General features: G+C 36.7%; 1 protein-coding gene across 1 annotated transcript; it reads right to left on the minus strand.

Moving 5' to 3' along the window:
• Positions 1–344: 344 nt before the first annotated feature.
• dlx4b (distal-less homeobox 4b) lies at positions 345–12,183 on the minus strand. The gene is made up of 3 exons (XM_066698708.1): positions 11,524–12,183; positions 7,220–7,413; positions 345–1,011 (listed from the first exon to the last, which is right to left on the minus strand). Exons 1-3 carry the CDS (start codon positions 11,843–11,845, stop codon positions 760–762), a joined length of 768 nt encoding a protein of 255 aa, XP_066554805.1. The 5' UTR covers positions 11,846–12,183; the 3' UTR covers positions 345–759.
• Between the last annotated feature and the right edge of the window lie 248 nt (positions 12,184–12,431).

Genomic DNA, 12,431 nt, shown 5'->3' on the forward strand with positions numbered 1-12,431 from the left:
AAAAAAGAAAAATTGAAAAGATAAAAAAAAAACGAAAACGGAACGAAATATCACCAAGTGGTTAATTTCGCCAAGTCTTCCGCAGATTTCCTTTCCTGGAGTAATTTTCCTATTTAGTAACAAATCCAAATGATTTATTCTGCTATTGGTAGTATGGACTGCTATGGAGTTTATTTTGCACAGTGTTAATTTTGGCTATAGAGCTTTATTTTATTTTTTTCAATTGTACAAATAAGGCGTCTCTAGTGCACCCTTGAAAGTGAAATGTGTTAGATATGGGTGGTGGTGGGGGTTGTGGGGGTCAATGTTTTTGTCGTCATTACTGAAAGCTACAGCAGGACCAGTTAAAACAATGGGGATTTATTTTTAACCATCCTCAACAATTTTTCATTCAGAGCATACAGAATCCAAAAAAAGTACACATGTTTTACGCGAGATTTTTGTGATAAGTCTTCCCTGTGCTTCCAAGATGTAAGTTCAAAACTTCAAAAAAAGGCCGAGGTCCAAACAAACAAATCAAATAAAACAAAAATACATGTTTTTAATCAGAACAAATTATTCTTTTTTTTAAAGAAAAAAACGAATTCTTTCTTGTTAAAGGCACATCATTGTTAAAACTAGAAAGGATTAAAATATATTTATATATTTTTACTTTAAAAAAACAGTTCGAGAAAATACGAAAGAAAAAACATGGTATTTATTCTGAAATTGTTGGATAAAAAAAAAAAAAAGAATAAGTTTGTCCACTGAGATGATCCATCACATCATTTGAGCCCGTGGCAGAGATTCCTGGTGGTGGGTTGGGTACCAGTGTCCGAAATTGTTCATGTAGGTACTGGAGTGCATCGGCGCGCCTTTATTCGCCATAGAGACATCCCAGAGCTGCGGCAGGCCGGGCGAGCACGGCGAGATGGAGGAGGTGGTGTGGAGGTGCTCCCCTTCAGGTCCGCTGGAGCCATGCTTCATAATCTTCTTGTACTTGGAGCGCTTGTTCTGAAACCATATCTTAACCTTAAAGAAAAGACAAGCAGGGAAGAAGGGAGAAGAGAGAGGGCTTAAGGACCAGTTTTATTAAAAATGCATAAATCAGGTGGCAGTTCATGAAAAGTTGAAGTATTGTACTGATAGAATGGAATACATAGCCTATATGTTCCTCAAATACAACGGTATTCCTTCCGATAATTGTGAGGGCAGAAGCGTCGCGTTAGGCCCAGTATTGTACAGAGGCATTGGGGGTTCTGTTTTTTTCCTTTGTAAAACCCACTTATTGTTCTGAAATTTCCATTCGCGTTTATTTGGTCATTTTTAACCGCAACGAGAAAACTGAAAACAAGCACAAAATAAGTTCCAAAGAGGCTACCAGGAGACTTTTCATAAAAAACAAAAGAACATGCAAAAATATTGTCAACTCGAGACTCGGATTGTTTTTAAAATACATTTTAATAGAAGCATAAAGAAATGCATTGTATTTTTTAACCACAGTGTTTGAAACACTGTAAAAAAAAATGTTGACACAGAAAACAATTACTGCCTGCCGGCGCAATCAGATTTAGTGCAGCCCATGTATAGCCGTTAAATGTGAGAAGAGACCAAAAACTATTCTACAAAAATCTATTTTTCTTCTTGCTTATTTTATGTAGACCCCACATTTTCTCAATCATTCAATCATTGCATTTTATTGTACATTATATTAAAACCGTTAAGCATGTGTGTGTGTGTGTGTGTGTATATATATATATATATATATATATATATATATATATATATATATATATATAGATATGTCTGTTTTAGTCGGCACAATTTATTTATAGATGTCTATATATATATATATATATATATATATATATATATATATATATATATGTATACACACACACACACACACACACACAGAAGTGTACATTGTAAATATATGTAAAAGTAAGCAAAGTGTCTAATAAGCTATATATATATGGCTGACTTAGTCATTTTGATCAGTGCAATGAATGTTGTATATGAACATTTCTTATAAATGGATGTTGGAAAATGCATTTCCTAGTCCTTATGCAGATCTCTTATTTGTTAGCCTGTGTTTCAGCACAGAAAGCCCACAGCTCGTGGTGGAAAGCAACATTACAGAGAGGTTTTAATCCTGTGTATTTAAGACAACTGGGCTGTTTTATGTGGGTAAGACTCCCAACCAGTGGGAGAATTGTTATTGTCAATGGTCTGGCATGTGGGGAGATGTGGGGTAACAATCCCTGTATTGTGCCATTTGTTTAGGGTTTACAGATCACAACTCTGGTTACATTAAGAGAGGAACGCGGGAAAGAAATCTCACCAAACATTTTACATCCTTATAATTATTAATTTTAAAGGGAAACCAAGTAATGAAGTCATCTTCAGTTGCAGCAGCACAACTGGTTAGTCATTCGAAAGAGGAAGTATTTTAAACCAGGACATAAATATGCCCTTTTACTCCACTCACAATTTCTACATCAGATATCAAACAGGAGTGTATAAGTCTGCTATAATTGTTGGTTTGGATCGCTGTGGCAACCTTAACCGCTGACAAGGTCTCCGATTGAGATGTATGGTAATTAAGAGCACAAAAATGCCGCTGCGGTCCAAATGTCACAGAATTTATTATTATTATTATTTTTAACACAAACGGTCGTGTATGTTCCTGAGTAGGGCCAATGTGATCTAATCTTGGAATAGGAGTAGGGTCAGACCAAGCTGGAACTATGATCGAGTGCGAAGGTACAGGTGATAGAACACCCCTCTCTATTCCACCAAATAAACAGATTTATCAGGATGGAACATCACCCTGCGAATTCCGTCATTGCTGTTTCTGCAAGAGCTCCGATTAATTGCTACTGGGAAAAGGAGACAGGACTACGTGCGTGTTAACTTGTTTCTGGAAAGGACTGTGGAAAGCCGAGGGCCACTCTAATGGCGAATGCCCTGTGGACCCTAGACATATTATAACTCAGTTTTCAGGAGTGCGCAAACAAAGAAATGGTCTGTAGAGTCTAACTTCTCCCGTGATTTCATTTCTTTCTCCCACCCCCCAAGTCATTTCTAGTTAGATATTGATCTGCCAAAAAAGAAAAAAAAAAAAAAACAAGAGCAAAAGTGACTGCTAGCGAGATTCACGACGGCCAGTTGTGAGGTAAGGCAGTCATGGAACAATGACTTTTGCCTGGGACAAATCATAGCAATGAAGCGTTAAAAAAAGGAATATAAAGACTATGTTATTTTAATGCCACAAGATTCTCTCACAGGACCATAAAATGGGTACTGATAAAACTTAATGCAGATGGTAAAAACCCTGAGAAGGCTCAAACGTTTGTGTCTTACTCCCCTGCTTGTAATGAGCTGGGTTTTGATCTCGGGTTTACAGTTCTGCACCATGCTGAAGGATTCCCTACTTCAGTTCTCTTTCACTAAAACGATGGGAATCAGAGGAGCTTGGGCCTAGATTATAGGCACCTTAGGGAAGCTGGTGCTGGAAGTCAGGCTGTCAATCTGCAGGATGGCACAAGACAATACACAGTCCCACCGCCCCTCCAGGAAGGGGGAAATGCCACACAGAGAGAAAGATGGCATAGAACTAAAAAAGATCTATGAAATGTGTATGTATAATTGTGTGTAAACGTGTGCCGGTGGTTGGCAGATTCAGAGGTTTGGTTTTGAGAATTGTTTGTGTGATACAGGTGTGGGACAGTTCCTGAGTCCGGTGGGACAGCTAGGCAACAGGAACATATGCCACTTGGTACAAGTGTGTAAAAACAAAGCCAGAACAAATGTTTTTGAAATGAAATAGGACTAGACCTGAGATCTGCCTGCATGGTAATGGAAGGGACAGGAGAACTACCTATAGGATATTGAGACTGGGGTGCACTTTATACTGGGCGTCCTACACAGGAAACCGGCTACTCTGCAGAGGAAGCTATAGTTTTCAATTCCCTGAAACAACCTTCAGCACTGACAGTCTAGGAGAGTTGCGCAGACGGATATCAAAAACATGGCATCATCTTCCCATTTATTAGATTGTGGCCTTATATATTGGTGTGGCATCTTACGTTACAGAAGTACGTCAACGTTTCATGCCTTAATTAAGCACTTGTCGCAATTCGAATGCCATTCGGCAATAAAGTGGTAGGAAAATATTAGGCTGTTAAGTGCTTATAGGGAGTGACAAAGTGTGTGTTTGCAATGAAGCAGCACAATAAACACTGTTACACCACTGTCGGCCCCTAACATGTCTCGTTCGTTCTCTCCAACAACACAGCAGAATCACCACTGGAAGGACGGCACCAGTGGACCAAATTGGCAGGGAGCTGGCCTGTGTATTTCAAGAGTAAAGTTAAAGTTCACATCAACCAGACCTTTTGATAAAGAGAACAGGACTTTAACAGCTCTCAGGGGAATGTGCTTGCATCAATTAAATAGTCACTGGCTTTGAAACATTCCAACTGTAGCTTTAACATGCATTTATTTATTTATTTTTCCAAACCCAGGTTTTTCGGGACAAAAAGCCTTTGTTAGCCTCTTTTTGTCATGGGGGGGGGTTTGGGGGAGAGAGAGAGAAAAAAATGTTTGAAGATAATGATCACATAAAAGTCCACTTTAATTTAATAACTGTTCTGCATTTCTAATCTCTTTAATTCCGTGTTTGTGAAATTAACAGGTGTTTTCACTCACGGATAAAATATGCTGCGTCTCGCACGTTGCATGAAAAGCCGTGGTATATTCCCCCCTGAACTCCATAATTCTCCCATTAGTGTTGTGTGTGTGCGGGGCTGCTGAGAAGTGCCCCTGATGGAAACAAACCAGGGAGCACAGCCAGAACCCTCTCCTGCAGGAATGCACCCTCTCATGAGTTTCCCAAAATTCACATCTGTGAAAAATTCCACAATATCAATATATTTTTGGAGAAAAAGGGTATGCATTGCAAGCTTACATTGCAAAAATAGACAGAGAGATACATAGATAAATATAATTTCTTTATTCACTTCAAAGCCCACTTTTTACACTACACTATAGCCCTTTATTTGGAGAGGGGCGAAGCCTGAAGTACAGTGAATCTCTCTGCTCATGAAACGGCGCTGTGTGTGTCTGTGCACCCTGCCTGCTCACAGAAGGGCGCCCGTCTCCCACAGGGCTATATTTATATTTATCTGAGATCTAACACTGTCTAGAGGTGTGTAGACATTTTCATTACCAGAGGAGATGATAAACTTGCTACTCTGTGGAAAATCAACTAATTCCCTTCGCTGCTCACTTTCATTGCTCTAATGTCCCCTTTAAAATAATCCTAAACTTTTTTCCAATTTAGTAATTAGTTGGTTAGTGATTAAGCTATTAACTTAACACATGACCATTCTCAAGTGCTTTAAGTTATATTTTGTTCTGCTATATATTATGCTACATATATCAATGTATGTAATTAATCAAGCTTTATTTCAAAATTGGTGCTAAATAAATCACTCTTTTAAGTAGAATGTAGGGAATGTAATCTTAAGTCTTATTTTGAAATATAAAACCAAAAACAGTAATGAGAAAAGGTAAATTGACATTTAGATCATCAAAAGATTTTCATTAACTTTAAAAATATTTGGTAAAGTATCTCCCTTAGGTAATTCACTATTTTTACTTTTTTTTCCCAATTTTACAATACAAATACCTAATGAAAACATAAATGTATAGAATTGATGTTTTATCAAATTATAGTTTACTTAACACACACAGCTTATTCAGCGACCCCTGTAATATCTCCCCTTTTGTTTTTGTAATTCTCACACACACTCACAACCACAAGATGCCTCTATGTCCTATTCCAGGCCTTTTTCTGATCTGATTTCAAAACTATTATGCTTTTGTTTAATAACGAATAAATCAAAAGGAAATTCCACTCAAGGGTGGCTTAAAAGCTCAAGAAACAAGAGCCATCTCTAGAATGGTTTATTTTAAGGATCCATTCAGGAATGTAAAAAGCAATAATTAAGTAATTAAGGGATAACACAAAGCTAATAGAGAATACATAATACAGTGAGGTATCACATTCTGGCCTCAGTTTCCTTCCAGAGGAAAGTTAAATTACATTTGGATCCAGTGTGATGCCCATGTCAGAAATGTGTGAGACAAATATCTGACACAAACAAACAGAAATAGTAGATCATATTCTTCATATCGGACCAAAGACAATCCATATTTCTGTGCACAGAAAATAAAAACAACACTGACAGCAATAAATACACAGAGAGTAAGTTCATGCTCAGCCAAGGAGAAATCAGAGAAGTTTGTGATTTTCACTGGTCACAATAAAATATTTTTCACACGAAGAAACAGTGCTTCCTAATGCAAGAGTGAAAATGGTGAGGGCAGTGGGGTAAATTACTCTATGACAAACTCAACCCCACTTTGTAATGGACACACACAAAACAATAGATTTATAATGCCATTCTGCATGGCTAATACATTAGAAGATGTATCCACTATAAGCAATAAATAATACTATTTGATTATAATTAAATGTATTGTTAAGAACAGTTTTATAATAAATGCTTCAACAGATGTCTGTAGTGCATCAGTGCTTTTACTTATAAGTAAAGTTTAAATGCGATGTAGCAACACTTTGATGTCAGCTTTTAATACACTCTGTGCTTCATTGGGTTTATTCCTATAATTACTTTTATTAAGATCTATATTGATAACATGCTGTTCCTGCACTTCATTTCTTTTTTCTGGTTTTAGTTCAAATCATCATTTAAACTTTATAATAACGAATTGTTCAAAATATGATTTACTTTGATGTGATGTAGAAGTTTTTAATTTCTAAACTGAGATTTGGCCGTACCCTGTGGGCCCGTTGTATATGTCTAAGCTATATATGAAAGTGTGTGTGTAAACTGGGCATCTTAATTCCGTCATAATAAGACGGATTTTCATGCGTCAAATCAAAAGACAATCCACAAATCCAGATAGCAAATGTGCAACCACAACACCTCCTTCACTAAACTGCTAACTTATTTTCCGCGTACTAATCTTGTTCATTACAAACCGCTACATATTTCACTAAAAGCTCTGAAAATAAGCAAATCCTCTCGATAACGCGCAAAAATGACACGGCTGGAAAAACAAAAACAAAAGGAAACTAAACAATGCAATTTGCTTAAATGTTACAGTGTTTCATAATTACATATCTTATATAGGCTTTTGTGCTCTTTACCTGTGTCTGCGTCAGGCCCAGTTTAGCTGCTAAGTCGGCCCGCTCTGGCAGGGCGAGGTACTGGGTTTGCTGGAATCTCTGGTTCAGCGCCTGCAGCTGCAAACTGGAGTAGATGGTTCTGGGTTTCCGTATCTTCTTTCCTTTGCCATTCAGTCGGATTTCCCCATTCTCGATTACTGTAGACTTCTCATGATCTTAAACATGACAATACAGAAATACATTACAGCAAGCAGGTCATAATCAAAGTTAATAATAATTATAATAATTAATAACGATCAACAGTAGTAGGACACTTCAAGAAACGTGTTGAAAATTTAAATTAATTAGATGAGGAAACGGGAACTTTTGTTTCCGTTTAAACAAGTATGTTAAAAGTGACTGTTGTCTTGTTGGCAAAAATTGAGAGGTCTATTTCAATGTATGTATGCATGTATGCATTTATTGATGTAATGAGTAATAATCAGGATCCTGACAAATGCTCTGCTTTTCTACTGTGATCTTAGGAGAATATGTCATGTGTATGGTGCAATCGCGGGCAGAGACACATGGATAGAGGCCTATGCATTCATGTTTGGGATTTATTGGCTCGATTAATTTTAGACGCGCTGTTTAACACTCGGCGCTAAAATGCAGATGCTTTACACGTACCGAATTATCCTATTTGAACTGAACATTTGAAAATAATTCCCTATAGTTTACGCAAAGGGGAACTGTAAAATGAAAAATTTGTAATTCTGTCTTTCCATAGCATTTAAGCCATGCATGTGTAGATTAATAAACTTTACAAAAAACTAGACGAAACTACAGCGGCCTGTGGATATATGTATTACTTTAAGATATGCAATTAAAGGCATATTTTTTCTGGGCTATGAGACAGACAGACATAGATGCACATCTAATTACCTGCATACACACACACAACATTGCCATTTAATCGTCACATTGTTTTACATTATTGCCTTGCATAGCTCAACATTTAGCCTATTGTACTAGCTTTTGATGTGAAGTGGGGGACTTTAAACCGAATTGTATAACTACACTATAACCCGCATAAATTGTATAGGCTAATAAGGGAGACATTTATAAGGATAAAAGCTTAACTTGTAGTTTTTGTTTTGCTTTTGCCTTTTCCAAAGCAGTATTTTTGACAGCTAACTGATTTATAGGCGACTCGTCCAGATATGCACATGTACTTTATAGTGACACTGACTAAACTGAACTAATTTAACGATTGAGATTTATAGGTTAAGTCAAAAGTTAGACTAAAAATACATTTTACAGCACCTACAACTCGAGTAACACAATGATTAATAATAAAATACGTGTTAGGTATAAACTCTTTTCCTGACAACAGATCAAATTTGGATCACGCAAAGACACAGACACCGACACACAATGACATTTAAAAAGACAACCTGAGACTGATGACTTTTTAAAGGGTTCGGAATTAGGCCGATTCTAAACAAAACGAAGTGGTAGAATAAGACTAATCTCTTTCTGGCCTGAAGAAGACTGTCGTGTTTATACAATCTGCAGACATTTCAGATGTACTTTTAAACAATCCCTGTTTCGCTCTCAGGAATAATGTTTTTTACGGACAGGTTTAAATGAGCCAGAACAAGTTTGTACGAATGTAAATATATATTTATTTACTTAGGTGCTCCAAACCGTGGATTTATATATATATATATATATATATATATATATATATATATATATATATATATATATATATATATATAAACTAAATTAAAATCAAATTAAACCAATTTTAAATCAAGCCTTTAAGGAGTGCATTGTAAAACAAAAGACATTACATTTTCCAAGTGTAATATGGAGATCTAATATTGCTGATTGCATTTCCTTTCAACAGGCCCGTATGGGACATTTTATTCGCTGAGTGGAAGACTTCAGTATTCAATCCCAGGTAAAATAGCAGAGTCTCTAACAATTATCTCTATTGTACTTTAAGACTTTGGCAATAGTAAATGATACAATAGATCCTTTCTATTCAAAGCGGCGGGATCAAGCGCCACGGTTTCACAGGCAGTTAAATAATAAGGTCATTTTAGGGAAATCATAGTAAAGCATTATACACTATTGAGGTCTTTCAGTATGAAGCATGGGCAAGCAAAACAAACTAATTTTTACGTGGGATTATTATGAGAATGAAAACATTTTTTAATATTATATACAAATATAGGCCTATATATATATATATATATATATATATATATATATATATATATATATATATATATATATATATACACACACACACACACACACACACACACACAAATACAAACACTCTACACACACTTACATACACACACTTACATACATACATACATACATACATACATATACACACATTATATTACTTTGTTTAATGTGTAATAAATGTAACTGCTTGAAGCAAGTATGAAACGTGTAATGAACAGGGAAGAAATTTGCAGAGTCTATTGGCATTTATATTAGTGGAATGTCAGTCCTTAATTTTAATTTTAAAAACATATTCTAATAATATTTTTTGGTCTTAAATTATATATAGCTGACACAATTACTGCTACACTCTTAGAACTAATTTGTTAAATTTAACACATTCTGTATTTGTTCAAGGACAAAACAACTGTTAACATGTTAACACAATAATGTGTATTTTAAATACAATGTGTTTTTCCCACAAAGACTTAAAAGACACAGTATTGTGTTGGTGAATTTTAACACACAATTGTGTTGTCCTTGAACACACACCGAATGTGTTGAATTTAACACATTAGTTTTAAGAGTGTAGTATATTCTATTTCACAGTTATTACAGACGGTAGTTAACACTTAAGAGGTTATTGTATAGCCTATTACCTTGTTAAAAACAAAACCAATTTGAAGGCCTATGGACGATTCATGTTTATGGAAATTGTAACCAGACGAAGCTGTTAATTTCAGAAGACATTTTAAACATTGTTTTGGGACAATGTTTCAAATCCAGAAATCATTTCAAAATCGTTTTCAGACTGCATGTTTTTAGCCTATTAAAACCAGTCCTGTGGGAGACCGCAAAGAGAGATATGATTTGTGGCATATATATAGGCTTATATGTGTGTGTGTGTGGACAATACTATTAGAAGTAATGTGTTAAATTTAACACATTCAGTGTTTGTTCAAGGGTAACAAATTTGTGTTAACATTTTGCAAAGCACAACACGATAATGTGTATTTTTAACACGTCTGTGTGGTAAAATAACCCATTATGTTAAAAATACAAATTGTGTTTTACAAAAAAAAAATTGTTAAGTTCTCAGAATGAAAGTGCAATTTTTTTACGAAAACGACGGAAATTACAGCATATAAAATGTTTAAAATATTTTAAAGAGTGACTATACAATGCAGAAAAAGTGACAGAGAAATGTCTAAGCTAATGAGTATTTAGCAATCCGTGAAACACAATTGTAAAGTGTTTACAAATCTATCGAGGAGCTAATTGATTAGGGAGAGTGTATAAGTAATAAATGGTGCATGTGGATATGAGACAATCACAAAAACATTTGAAATAAATATCGACAAAACTAAATGTGTATTATTTATTAATAAATAAACGTGTCAGTTTTCTTATCATTTTGTTCACTTTTACTAAGGGGCGCGCAATAATGGGCTGCACGGGCCATGGGGATAAGACACACTGATTACAATGAACAATTTGACCACAATTTCATATTCCCACGGTCCATAACATGGAATGCCTTAAAGGCACATGTATATGGCAATTGATTGTGTTTATTTGTTTCAATATTGGAATAATGTTAACACTGAATTATATTCCCATGCTAAATATTTTATCTGATCCGTTTTAAATAATTAATTATATAGCCTATATAGGGGACGTCTCTCATTTTGATGTGCAGAACAGGGCACCAAATGTGAGGTTGGGCCGAATAAAATGTTCATTGCGAGACATCTGATAATAAATGATTTGCTTGCCCGTAAACTCCTGCCCAATTCTCAGTTATGGGCAGAGAAAGTTTAGATTGACACTGAAGTGTAGGAGGCTGCACGCAAAAAGTGTTTTATTTATTTGCGTATTTAAGAGAGCAGCCCTGCAGACAATAGACTATTTACATGTTATCGGCACTACACGCCTACCTACACACCATGCTCATATGTGGTGGGCAGCTCACTAGATATAAAAGTGAATATCATTGATTTGATAGTATCTGTCACAAATTACATCCACAGGTAAACCGTTAACAAAACGTGCCCTGTACAGCATGATGGGAGAGAAGGAGGTCAGAAAGAAAGAGTCACCTGTGTCCTCTATCCGTGTGTGTCCCAGCGTGCTGCTGTGGCTGTTGTGCTGATAGGAGAGGTAAGCGCTGGGGTGGTGGCTGCCCACCGGGCTCGGGTACGGGTATCCCAGCGAGCGCCCATACGAGGCAGCGGTCGGAGAGAAAGGACCGTCGTGCTGTGCGTGTCCGCCCGAGTGCAGCCCGTGGACGGGGTAGTGGTTGTGAGACAGTCCGGGGGAGGGCTGCTGGTGAGCGGGGAGCCCGTGGCCGAACTCCAGGAAGGCCGATTTGGACGGATCAGAAGCAATCAAACTATCAGACATCGAACTCATCGTCATCATTGATCGGCGAGTCCATAAAAACGAAGCGCCGAGGAAGGCTGCATCAAGTCACCGCTAGCGAGAGAGGACTTGTACCGCATCCATCTGCAGAATTAACACCAGGAACAACAACACGAGGGGAAAAAAAAGACAGGATAGAAAAAAACAACACAACAATATTCCTACAGTTGCAAAGGTATTTCCAGTTCCTCCTTAAATGCCCGTGTAGAGTTAAATAGAGTTAAGCACAATGTCCCACAAAAATCATGGGAAACCTTTGCAATTTCCCCGGACACTTCGTACATATGGATCTGATGTGTCACAACCCACTCGGCTTCTGCCAGAGAGCTCGCCGATTGGTTGCGAGAACTTACTATGTCACACGACCCCGAGGGCAAGCCTAATTAAGGTAATTAACATACGTTAATGAAAGCTGCCTTTCAGTCGCCAAACTCAGAAGGGCTTCAAAATGATCACCCACTTTAATAAACAACGTTTTACATGAATCCTTTTGTCTTACTTTTACCTTTTATTTAAATAGATCTGTCAAGAGTGAGAGAGAAAGAGAGAGGGAGAGAGAGAGGGAGAGAGGTGATACGTAGCATAC

Source organism: Amia ocellicauda, chromosome 3 (genome assembly GCF_036373705.1).
Source record: "Amia ocellicauda isolate fAmiCal2 chromosome 3, fAmiCal2.hap1, whole genome shotgun sequence".
In the NCBI taxonomy this organism is placed as follows: Eukaryota; Metazoa; Chordata; class Actinopteri; order Amiiformes; family Amiidae; genus Amia; species Amia ocellicauda.

What these genes read in the sequence shown, in the direction of transcription:
- dlx4b (XM_066698708.1), bottom strand. Translation starts at nt 11,845, where the DNA reads ATGATGACGATGAGTTCGATGTCTGATAGTTTGATTGCTTCTGATCCG. An exon ending in CACACGGATAGAGGACACAG is followed by an intron (nt 7,414 to 11,523) that starts GTGACTCTTTCT and finishes GTCATGTTTAAG; the next exon opens with ATCATGAGAAGTCTACAGTA. An exon ending in TGGGCCTGACGCAGACACAG is followed by an intron (nt 1,012 to 7,219) that starts GTAAAGAGCACA and finishes CTTTTCTTTAAG; the next exon opens with GTTAAGATATGGTTTCAGAA.